This window comes from Sus scrofa, chromosome 1, assembly GCF_054392235.1.
Source record: "Sus scrofa isolate SSC_HxYL_T2T_F1_AM1 chromosome 1, Sscrofa_HxYL_maternal_Yorkshire_Landrace_v2.0, whole genome shotgun sequence".
In the NCBI taxonomy this organism is placed as follows: domain Eukaryota; kingdom Metazoa; phylum Chordata; class Mammalia; order Artiodactyla; family Suidae; genus Sus; species Sus scrofa.
The window spans coordinates 147,874,168-147,886,768 of NC_139383.1; the positions used below are offsets into that span (position 1 = coordinate 147,874,168).

Consider the following 12,601-nt stretch of genomic DNA (forward strand, 5'->3'; position numbering starts at 1 on the left):
TATGGCCCTAAAAAGACAAAAAATAAATAAATAAGTTGGTATGGCCACTGTGGAAAACAGTATGGAGGTTCCTCAAAAAATTAAAAAATGGAGCTAATTACATGATCCAGCAATTGTACTTCTGGGAATATATCTGAAGGAAATGAAAACACTACCTCAAAGAGATATCTGTACCTCCATGTTCACAGCACTATTCATTTACAATAGTCAAGACACAGAAACAATCTAAGTGTTCAGTGAAGGACAAATGGATGAAGTTGTGATACACACTCCCCCACATACACACAAAGACATACTGGAATGTTACTCAGCCATAAAGAAGGTGGAAATCCTGCCATTTGGAGCAACACAGACAGACCTTGAGGGCATGATGCTGAGTAAAATAAGGCAGTCAAAGACAAATACTATTATGATTTCAATTACATGTGGAAACTTAAAAAAAGAAAAAAACAAACTTAATTAAAAAAGAGAGAAAGAGAGATCAGATGTAGCTACCAGAGGCAGGGAGTGAGGTGGGGGGAAGAGAGGTGGTAGGGATTAGAAGAAGGGGGTAAAAAGGTATTAACTTCCAGTTACAAATATAAATAAGTACTAGGGATGTGATGCACATGACTATAGCTAACATTGCTGTGTGGTATACATCAACATTGTTAAGGGAGTAAATCCTGAGTTCTTATCACCAGGGAAAAAAGGTTTTTTCTCTCTTTTTAAAATCTGTATTAGATGATGGATATTCACTAAACATGTGGTAATCATTTCACAACATGTTAAGTTAAATCACTATGCTGTACATCTTAAACTTATACAGTGCTGTATGTTATATATCAAAACTGGGGGAAAAAGTTAAAAATCCCCTCTATGAGCCATCATCTCAGGGACCATATTGTTCTCCCTCAGACATTCACAATGAACCCAGAGGCGATTTAAAGAATTAACTTCCTAAGGAGGAGCTATGTATGGCCGTGGCTGAGCAGTCCTGCTATGGTTGACCCTGAGGCTTCTGCTTAGACCCTGAAGGCTTTTCTCCCCAGAGTAAAAGGGGAGCATCATTTGCTGGTGACAGATTCCCTTGGCTTCTATTCCATATTAACACCATAGTTAAACCAAAAGGACTGTAGGCCATCTAACAAATCTAATTATTCCTTTAAAACTTTATCTCCCAACACAAACTAAAGTTGCAGTATATGTATTTTAAAGCACGTTATGCAGACCAATCGAGTTTGTGCTTGTTACCCCTCTGATTTTCACCCGTTGGACACAGACACCTCCACTTTCTCCAAAATCATCCCACATATTTAATAATTAAATCAACCCCCAAATTAAAAAAAAGGAATCTATTTTCCTTCACAGAAGAAATTATTTTATTCCACTTGAAAAAAGTATACAGATACGCATTCTTTGTCTGGCAAAAGTCATTTCTCATGGGAGTCTAAGCCCAGACTAGTGAATTTAATGGTGACAAATGCTGGAGAAACCTGTGGCCCTCAGGGACACAGTGCACACAAACATTTGGCTGGAAAAGCATTTACATGATCAAAACATTTCCTGTAGCAAAGGTTCACAAGTTCACTTAATCCTGAAGACCATTTTGGTTTTGAAGAAACTGATTAATTTCAAAGATAATTTTAATGTGCTAATTGAACCCAGGGCAAAACTGTTTTTCACACAACTGAGAGGAGAAACTGGGAGCCCATCTCAAGTACTCTTCTGCCACATTTCCTTCCTCGTACCTGATGAAATCTTTTAAATGGATACCTAGGCCTAATGTATCAAATACCTTAAACCTACCTAAAGCTCAGCATTTGTGAAGCTGTTTTCCTCCCTGGAGATAGACCTCTCCCAGGCTAAGCCTGCCACCATTCCTCCATGGTAATGAAGTGGGCTCCTGCCCTTACCCAATGCATACTTGCTTCACCAGCAAGGCCTCATGCCAACCTCCGGCCTCTGCACTTAGCACCGCTGCTACCTGTCATAGGAGGAGAACAGCAAACCTCAGGCCCCACTTCCTATTGTCTTTCACAGCAAAGGCCACCTCTAGGCCCTCCATTGTCTTTGATACTTTAACAATGTAAGCTACATTGTATTCACCCAAAGGAAAATGACCAAGCCCATTCCTGTTCTGTGGCTAAGAATGGAGTCAAGGAAGCAGCAGGAAGCAGCCTATTGTCCCTGTGCCACTCTTCCGTGTGCCTCTAAGAGCTAGCAAGATGCTTGACCAGAGACAGCATGGCCTTAGAAGTGTCATATTTTGGGACCTCAGTGACTGGCACTCATCCTTCTCTCTATACCTGCTCCACTCCAGACACTGACCAGCTAGAGCTCCTTCCAAGAATGCTGACTTTAGGACTCCAGTTAGCCATCACTGTGGAAATGCTCCTCAGGTGAAACTGGGCCATGGTCTCCAATCGTCCTGGCCAGGAAGTGCTGACTGCACCACACAGAGCTTAAAAAGTGCCTGTGTGTCAGATTAAGTAGCTCTCTAAACTTTGAGGAATGGAACTGCTACTTACTCCATATTATAGCAATTTGGATTTTGGGCTTTTTTAATACTAGTTAGGACACTGCCTCAAAAAGGTGACCTGAGGGGGCAAATATGATGCAGGGCCTATTACAACTGCAATGTGTCAGGCTCTAAAACAGGGTGATATTCCACCACTACTGCATAGCACCTTTGCAGGGGAGACACAGAACACCATTTATCAGTCACCCTCCAGAGCAGACAGGAGACACAGCAAACAGCAGATACCCAAAGCCGGACCCAGGGGCTCCCATACTGCAGGTCCGTTGGCCAAGGCCATTCCTCTCCCTCCAAGCATGTCCAATCTGGGGGCCTACACAGTGCTACTGTGAAGACCCTCATGGCCAGCCTGCTAAATGCCTTCATGAAACAGCATTTGACATGTTAAATATCTCTTTTGCCACTCCTCTCTGAAAGTGGGAGGCTCAGGACACTGGTGTTTTGGCTCCCAGAGTCCTGGATCAGGCAAGGCTCTTCCCACGATGAGAATTACTGACGACATGATGGTGGCTTCTGAAGTGTGTCCTTGTCACAGAAAAGGAAATGCAGCACCCTAAGATATGGCCAGCATTGGCTGATGTACATTGGGAGCCCAATTGCTAAAGCTGGCCTGATTCTTTAGAAGCAACAATAGCTAGTTCCCCCTGTGGATGGTCTGACTGAATTGGCTGTCTGAAGAGGGGATGGTTGGTCCTGGAATCACTAATTTGGGGGCTTGCTCTGGAACTGCACTCATTATCATTGAGCCATTGGGGACAGCAGTTGTATTCAAGCTACTAGGGATCTCACTAGTAGCTTGTATTTTAAAATAGACCAAATAAAACACTGGTAAAACAATTCCAATTAGAAGCATGATAAAAACAGCATTCCACCACTGAATTCCACAGTCTGCACCACTTGTCGATGTCTTTGGAGGAGCTGGAAGCAGGGGCTGACTGGAGGTCCCTAAGCAGTAACTTTCACTCAAAAAGATTTCTGACTGCACGGCATGCTCAATATTCTGGTCGATGCCCTTAAAGAACTCCGTCAGTGGGCTAGATGGGGCATTGGCACCAACAGCGACTCTGTCAGGGTCTGGCTGCTCCTCGAAGGTCACTCTGGTCTCTGTGGATGAGCTCAGGAGGGGTCTGAGTTCTTTGCAGGTCTCTGTTAGGATCCCGTGGTTTTTTACTGGAATCTTAATAGATTTCAAAGCATATAAGTCTTGTTCTCTGATGAAGTTGTTGACTTTCTTGATATCTGCGACCTAAGGAAGCCATGAAGACAAACATCACAAAATACATAAAGCTCCTTAAAACTAATATCCCCAAAGTGGTCCTTAAACTTTCTAGGTGATGATCCAAGCCTACTCTGCCTAAGAATCTGATGAAAACTGAAAAACTGTACCTATACACAAAATTTAGTTTAGGCTGAATAATTTTGTTTTTTGGCTTTAACTCAGGCTTAATGTATAACTTAATCATCAAATTTTTGTAGAGATTACAAGCTTGAACAACTTAAAATTATTTTGGAAAAGACTTTATTGTTTGTTTAAAGTGTGCCTTCAACAAAAGCTTTTAGGTGGAACGCATCATGGAAACACATCATGGTGAACACATCTCTACATTTAATTTTTGAGGCAACAGTGCCCCTGTCTGGCTGACTTTATCCTGCATCAGAATTTAATTTAGTAGCTGCAGTAGACACATCAGCATTCAGCAAACACAAAGCCTCATACAGATCTACACTCAAGAAGGTAGCTCACCTGTGATAACATTTTTAAAGGTGTGTCTTAATGATTCTAGGATGTTTTCTTTCCTAGAAGTACTATATGGCCTATAAACTTTTCTTTTTTGGCCACACCTGCAGCCTATGGAAGTTTCCGGGCCCAGGGATTGAATCCAAGCCACAGCCCTGACCTATGCCACAGTTTAATCTGCTGCACCACAGCAGGAACTCCCTAAACATATTTTTAAAATAAAAGTGACCTACAGTCAATTCACTTTAAGGATTTCACAACACTTCTTAGAAATTAGAAACAAGCAGAGAATTTGCATCAAGCTGGGAAATATGAATGGAAATTTTCTATTCCAAAATCAAGACTCAAGGAGAAAGGAACATGACTGTGAGTTTTATAAAGTAACATAAAGCTTATGACAAACTCCGCTCATAATCAAACCTTAAGATTTAAAAAGTAGGGGAGAAAATAAATAAAAAGTAGGGAGAAATGAGATAAATCCTCCCTCAAGTTACTGTTTGAAAACTTGTCAAAAGCATCAGAGATGAACTCTGAAGTTTTAACTCCTAAGTTCACTTAAATGAGGGTATAAATACAAGCAATACTTTATTCATATCAGTCATTATTATTCATTAATGATTATTAATTATTCATGAACACGTCGTTCGTTATTTAACTATTCAGCAAGTGCTTTTATTATTTAACTGAAATAGGGAACATTCATAATTTATTATGTCCTAAAACTTAAGGTGCTTGAGATCTTTCTGTCCTTGACCCCAGTAAGCTAACATCAAATTTATTTACTTCAAAAAGGAAAACTGATCATTTATTAGATATACTATATAGTCTTTTTGGATTAACTACATTTTACTATTCCAAGAAACCCACTGCATCTACTCAGGTCTCTGTGGGCGAGGAGTCATTTTTTAGCCCATGCATTATACGGTTGGCCTACAGAAGCTGATTATAAGAGTCAAATGTAAATCTCAGTACAATTTAGAGAGCAGCTGGTTTATGTCCCTGGGAAACACAACACCCCCACACAACATCTTAAGCCATTTGGTCCCTGTCAGATAAATGAGAGACATTTCAAGAATGAAGAAATTTTTTAAAAATAAGTAGTTGTATAGCCTTAGAGAAAGCTACAGAAAACAGTAGCACAGTATTTTCAAAATGAAATAAATAGTTTCACCCTAGGAGAAAACACAGCAGTTCTATAAATACCTTCCTACTTACTTTGCCATTGTTAACCACTCTGAATGCTAAAAACATAATTAAAGAGAGAAACAGTGTTATATAGATGCACAGCATACAAAAGCTAGGTCATGCAGTTCTAAAACAGAGATGGTAAAACTTTACCAAATAAGCAACAACCAGCAAGAAAGTTTTAAAAACAGAAAAGTAGCAAAACAAACAAACAAACAAACAAAAAAACACACAACAACAAGCATACCAAAGAATCTTGGTTAAATTCTGCCTAGCTCTCTGGCCCTCTTATGTCTTAAACAAAATGTGCTCAAAAGAAAAAAAAAAGGTTTCAGAATTTCAGTTTGGAAAACAAGGAAGAAGAGAAGTATTCTGCAGAGAGGGAACCTGGGAGTCTGCAGTTAATAGATGCAAACTATTGCATTTGGAGTGGATAAACCATGAGATCCTGCTGTATATAGCACAGGGAACTATATCCAATCACTTGTGATAGAACATAATGGAGGATAATGTGAGAAAAAGAATATATATATGTATGACTGGGTCACTTTGCTGTACAATAGAAATTGACAGAACACTGTAAATTAACTATAACGGAAAAAATTACAATCATAAAATAAAAAAATAAATCTAAAAAATAAAATTAACGTAAAATCAGAAAAACATTTTCTAACTAATCCCCTCTCTTTATGCCCCAGGGTTTAGAATGGAAGGTACCTGCCTCCCATCTCTAGCTAGACAGGGCTATCCTTTGCAGCAGGACTTCTCCCAACCACTTCTGGCGGTCAGGAAAGGGTAGAAAGTTTCCCTAAACTTCAGGGAGCTCCTCTGCTTTTCTAAACACAGGTGGCAGAGGGCAGGTGGCACTGTCACTTGTGGGGTTTCTTACTTTGCAGCCATACTGAAGAGCCAGCGTGTTGAGGCTGTCCTCCTGGGCCAGCTCCCGCTGTAGCAGCACCACATCCCCTGCTCCAGGCTGGTGAGACTGGTGGGCACCCTTCTTCTGGCGCTCCTTGCCCCGAGGCCGCAGAGCCACCCGGTGGGACTCTTCCTCAGAGGAGTCCCCCGAGTCCCCACTGCCATTCTCAAACATGTAAACGTGGCTGGTCGGAGTTCTACAGACAATGGCTGGGCCTCGGAAGGTCTTGGTTAACACTCCCTTCTGCCTCATTTTCTTAACTGAAAACCAAACCCCAGGGTTAATTCCACACAAGGCATATTCATTCTTCCGTGGCTACACTGATGATAATTGTATCCTTGTTAGAAATGACTCCTTTGCCTAGTATTACAAATTGGCAACACATACCGTCTGTATAAAACAAATGTCAAAACACATGTTTATGCTCAATGAGATGAAGGGAGAGATAGGCAAATAGAAACACTTTCCCCCCCAGCTGCATATTTTTTTTGCACAGAAAACAAGAGTCCCCTTTTTTTGTCCCCTTATTCCTCATCCACAGCTACATGTCCTTCAATCCCACACATGCAGAGAAACAACTTTTCAGTCCCAGAGAAGTAAAGCAACAGCTGGGATCACTGCCAGGAGAGGTAAGGGCGGTTCCCAACTCCCTTCCTTGCACTGAGAATCTTAAAACTCAGAACTTTTGCTCGAAAAATTCTTACTCAATACTTCAAGCATTCCCAACTATCTTCACTAAGGTCAAGACTAGAATTCTGAGACTCCGCTTTTGAAACTGTATGAATTCTATCACACTTGAGGCAAGTTAGGGGGAGGATCCCCACCCAACTAGGAAGTTCGTCCAGTCTCTCACAGGTCCCTTTGCCTTCAAGTGCCTCCTCACACCTGGTTTTTATCATCACTTCCGAACCAGCATAGAAGGCACAACACAGCCCTAACCACTCCAAGTTGATGGAAGAACTTCCAGAAGTGAAAACTCACACCGGGTTCCTTCCGAGGCAGAGGGGAGCAGACCCCTAGGGAACGAGTGGCCCTGGCGCGACCCCCACCTTGCCCCACTCCCTCCCCTCCCCGCACTTGGAGCTCGAGCTCGGAGGAGCAGGGAAGCGACCACTCTCCTCGCGCCCGCGGGTCGCCCCGGCGGCTCGCAGGCCTGCTTCCCTCGGAACTCCTTTCGTGACACGGGGAGGGGGAGCCCTCAAACAGGAGCCGAGTGAAAAAGCCCAGAGCGGCCCACCCCTATGCCAAGACCTCCGAGGCCCCAACTTTCCACAAAGGCACGCCCTCCGACCTCCGACCTCCGACCTCCAACCCCAGAAACCTCGGGCCAGCCCTCCACGTCCTGGGACGCCCCACCTCCAGCGGCAGCAGGGCAACCTCTGAGAACCTGGAGCCATAGCTCGCCACCCGACAGACAGACAGGCGGGGCTACCCAAAGAGCCCATGCGGCACCCCACCTGGACCTCGGATTCCCTCCCTCAGAGCCGGGCACCTCACGTCCGGGATCAGCCGAAACCCGTCGCCGCTGCTGCCGCCGCCGCAGCCCATTGGCTGCGAAAATCAGCTGGTCCTTGGGAGGTGGGGCCGGCCGAAGCAGCCAATGAAATCAGCGGTGGGCGGGGACTTGGCCGAGCCCAGCTGTGCTGATGGTCCGCACAGGACCTGCAGAGAGATAGGCCGGGATAGGGGGCCGCGGCGGGGCCTCAGCTCCAGGACCTGACCCCTGATGCAAAGGCTCGCCTGCCCCTGCTGCATCGGCTCTTCCAGGCTCCAGTTTATGCCTCGGCTCTAGACAATCAAACCCTTTGAGTCTCCCTTCGGGCTTTCCACTGAGCCTCGGCTTTCTCAGTAGTAGAAGAGGACTTTGGCCCAGACCTGGATTCCTGATCTGTAACGAGAAGCTCGCATTGCCAATGGAGTGCCTATCACCAGCTGAGGCCTCCGGAGGAGAAGGAACTCCTCTGGTCTGAGGGGTCTCGCATTCTGAACCTTCCCGGGCCAGAACGCAGGAGGAATTTGCTCTGTCCCGCCCCCCGCGCACGAGGACAAAAAAGTCCATGAATGTTAAGACCCTGAACCGTGACAACAGGGACTAAAGAAACACAATTTATCAAATGTCAGATGGCTGAGACTCCTTAAGCTTAAAAGTGATGGATGAATTCTTTTACACACTAAAACACAAAGGTTTAAAGCTTGAGCCCAAAAAAGGAAAGCAAAATTAAATAGCAAATGGTAGGCGTTCCCGCTGTGGTGCATCGGGAGCAGCGGCATCTCTGGAGTGCTGAGACACAGGTCCGGTGCCCAGCCCGGCACATGGGGTTAAGGATCCTGCATTGCCTCAGCTGTGGCGTAGGTCACTTGGATCTAATCCCTAGCCGTAGGAACTCCATATTGCCCGGAGGCGGACAAAAAAGAAAAAAGAAAAACAAACAAACAAAAAAACCCCAGTAATCTTGTGGGGGGAGGGATGCAGCAAAATATTAGAATTTTATTAATCTTAAATAATAAACACGCTAAGATCCAAGTTGTGAAATGGATGGAGAGCATGAGCAGACAATTCTGCACAATCAGAACACAAATGGCTAACAGGGAAGAGAAATTAAACCTGGAAGTTTGCTTGTGGCTCATCGAATTAAGAATTCAGTGGTGTCACTGCAGTGGCTCCTGTCACTGCTGTGGTGGAACTTGCATCCCTGGCCCAGGAAATTCCACATTCCCCAGGTGCAGCCAAAAAGAAAAAAGAAAAAAAGAAATTAAGCCTCACTAGCAATCAAATTAAGCAAGAAAGCAAAAGGATTAAAAGAATAAAATCTCAGAAACCTCTTCTATGACTTTCCATCCCACTTAGAAGAAAAGTCAAGTGTTTTTTTTGTTGTTGTTGTTATTGTTGTTGTTTTATTAGGACCACACATGCAACATAGGGAAGTTCCGAGGCTAAGAGTTGAATCAGAGCTGCAGCTGCCTGCCTATGCCACAGCCATAGCAATGCAGGATCCAAGCCACCTGCAACCTACACCTCGGATCACAGTGGATCCTTAACCCACTGAGCAATGCCAGGGACCGAATCCAAGTCCTCATGTATATTAGTCACGTTTGTTACCACTGAGCCACCACAGGGACACCTAAAAATCAAATTTTTTATATTGGCAGTCACAGTCCAGGATAGTGTGAGGTCTGGGAAGCATTCTCTGCCCCCGTAACTATTTCTTTCAGCCACACCCCACTTTTCTCTGGCCTTTAAACACCCAGCTCTCCTAACTGTGGCCCTTCACAGGAATTTCCTTCTCTCAGCTGCTGGCATGGCTAGACTTTCTGACTCTTAGGCATCAATGAGTCACTTTCTCAGCAGGGCCTCCCCTGTTCCCCTGTATACAAATGTCCTCCCTCTGTGTCTGTCAGATCATTCTGGTTCTTCATTGCACTTCCCACTTAAATTACTTGTTTTATTGCCTTTGCTCCTAATTATCATCTCTGTTTCGCTCACCATTCCTAGTGTCCAACTCAGTGCCCACTTAGTAGGTGCTCATTAAGTTGTGGTTTAACAGGAGAGACATTAAGTGACCAACTGAAGTTTATAGGAAGTGGCAGCACCAACTCCAAGTCCTAAGACCCCAAAGGCCCAACCATCTGGCCCAAAACACTGGGCCAAAACACTGGATTTGGCAAGACTAGGAGTCAGAATTTAATAAAGGTGTCACTAATGAGAGAAGAGTCGGAAGAGAACGGCAAAGCTGAGTTAATACAGCTGTACCCTGATCAGTTATGGTTGTTTCTTTCATTCAGCATGTCCAGTAAAAAATAAATCCAGACTCAGAAGGGACTTTCTTCTAAAGGAGTATGGCAAGTGGAGAAAGAGGGTGTTATAACATGAGGAGAAGGCCTGTTGCAATGGGGAGAATACTCTGACTATATATGGTCTGCAAGTGCCTAAGAGTCAGGCAGAAAGAGGAGTAAACCAGGCTAGAAAGAACTAGGTATGGGGAAGTGAAATGAAAGGATGGCAGGATTGCACAATAAATCCAGCCTATTCTCAAGTGGGACTGTATGGCTGGCCTCAGGGGGCCTCCTTGAGAGAAGCTTCATGGAAGCTTTGTTAATAAGCATTTTGCTCCAATTGATAAATGGAGACAAGAGGCTCAGCTCATCATATATGAAGCAAACAAAAGGCACTTGGAGAGTCTGTGTCTGACCAGGTCATAGGTAAACCAGCAGTGCATCTGTGAGTCTTCTCTAAGCTGTACGGGAAAGGAGGGGTGGTTCTTTGCAATAAGCCATTTTTCAGAATGCAAAAAGGTCAGGAGGTAGGCCTTAGCCTGCAGAACTGTGAGAAACAAACTTATGTTGTGTAAGCCACCCAGCCTGTGGTTTGCTGTTAGGGCAGCCCGAGCTGACTATGACACTGGCCTTCTCTGGAGCCCCAGCTATGGCAAGAGAGATAGCAGGGAGCAGATAATGTGTTGCTATTTTTGCCAGAGTTTTCAAAAGACCACAGAACGGAGAGCAGGGAACTGTATTGACAAAGTCATTAGAATTTCCTACACCACAACTTCTCATTTTTTTAGAGACGAATTTAAGACTTAGAGACCCAAAGGACTTGCCCGAGTGTGCATGGCAGGATAGCGGTAGCTTTGAGGCACTGTGGAAAATGAACGGAGTCCTCTGCCAGTTCTGCATGTATCAGCTGTGCAGCTTGATCTTTCTGTAAGCTTTCTGGGCCTTGGTCCTCTTTTCTTCTGCACTTCCAGGCTGGCCATGCACTCCTTCCACCCACCCTCCTGGCAGACATCGCTAGTTCATCACAAAAGTCCAGACAGCTGTAAGGCTTCTGCACGGGATATCCAGGACAGCCATAGCCAATCAAGTAATATTGTTAAAGGAGGTGAAATTGATTTGCCACTTCTACTCTGTGGAATCTGGTAGTCTTTTTTTTTTTTTTTGTCTTTTTTGCCATTTCTTGGGCCGCTCCCGCGGCATATGGAGGTTCCCAGGCTAGGGGTCCAATCAGAGCTGTAGCTGCCAGCCTACGCCAGAGCCACAGCAACGCGGGATCCGAGCCATGTCTATGACCTACACAACAGCTCACGGCAATATCGGATCCTTAACCCACTGAGCAAGGGCAGGGATCAAACCCGCAACCTCATGGTTCCTAATCGGATTCGTTAACCACTGCACCACGACAGGAACTCGAAGGAATCTGGTAGTCTTGATCTGGTTTCTCAGGTTATGGGTTCTCTAGTGACAGAGGGAATATCCATTGGTCATTGATGCTCAGTCTCCTATCCACAAAATGGAAAAATCAAAACCTCCTGACTTCTTTCACATATTGTCAAGTCATTGGTATAAAAGAAGCCCTTGGGAAAAAAAGCAGCAATGAGCATTAAAGCTCATAGCTCCAAAGATGTCACCAACTTTAGGAATTCATGGAAAAGTAGTAGTGAAAAAAGGTTTGAGATGTAGATTGCATTTGGTACAGCCAAAAAAAAAAAAAAATCATTAAAAAGTTAAAGGGCAGGAGTTTCCTGATAGTTCAACGGGTTAAAGATCTAGTGTTTTCACCTCACCAGCTCAGGTCACTGCTGCGGCTTGGATTCAATTCCTGGCCCAGGAACTTCTACATGTCACCAGTGCAGCCTAAAAAGAAAAAAAAAGTTAAAGGGCATATGACAAATTGGGTAAAAAAATGTGCCATCTTTGATGTTGATATCTTTAGTATATAAAGGGCATTCAGACCTCACTAAGAAAAAACAAACACTCTGTAGAATAACAAATGATGCAAATTATTCACTAAAGAAATACATACAGAAAAGGCGTGTTCACTTTATAGAGAGTCAAATCCATGGAAACTCATATAGCTGCAAAGAGCTAAAAAAACTCAAACCTAAGAGGATTCCATGGTGTGTGGTTGCACAGGTGAGGATAGGGTACTCTCAGGCTGTTTGGTGGGAGTGTCCATTGGGGGCATTTGTAGCATTATGTAGCAATATTTAAATGTATTTATTTGGCTCTGCTTGTAGCGGTGGGGAAGTTTTTGAGCCAGAGATAGAACCTGCGCCACAGTAGCAACCCAAGCCACAACAGTGACAATGCCAGATCCTTAACCCACTGAGCCAGCAGGGAACTTGTTAGCAATTTTTTTATAACGATTTTTATTTTTTCCATTGTAGCTGGCTTATAGTGTTCTGTCAATTTTCTACTGTACAGCAAGGTGACCCAGTCACACATATATGTATACATTTTTTTT

At 44.1% G+C, this 12,601-nt stretch overlaps 1 protein-coding gene across 7 annotated transcripts; it reads right to left on the minus strand.

Moving 5' to 3' along the window:
• Window positions 1-1,337: 1,337 nt before the first annotated feature.
• Window positions 1,338-7,857, minus strand: LYSMD4 (LysM domain containing 4). Of its 7 annotated transcripts, none has more exons than XM_084975942.1 (4): window positions 7,818-7,857; window positions 6,331-6,620; window positions 5,472-5,497; window positions 1,338-3,764 (listed from the first exon to the last, which is right to left on the minus strand). In XM_084975942.1, exons 2-4 carry the CDS (start codon window positions 6,610-6,612, stop codon window positions 3,707-3,709), a joined length of 366 nt encoding a protein of 121 aa, XP_084832068.1. In that variant the 5' UTR covers window positions 6,613-6,620; window positions 7,818-7,857; the 3' UTR covers window positions 1,338-3,706. The 7 variants fall into 7 exon arrangements, with proteins under 7 accessions (XP_084832068.1, XP_084832073.1, XP_084832076.1 ...); XM_084975947.1 differs by having other exon boundaries at window positions 6,331-6,750; XM_084975950.1 differs by having other exon boundaries at window positions 7,717-7,857.
• Window positions 7,858-12,601: the final 4,744 nt, after the last annotated feature.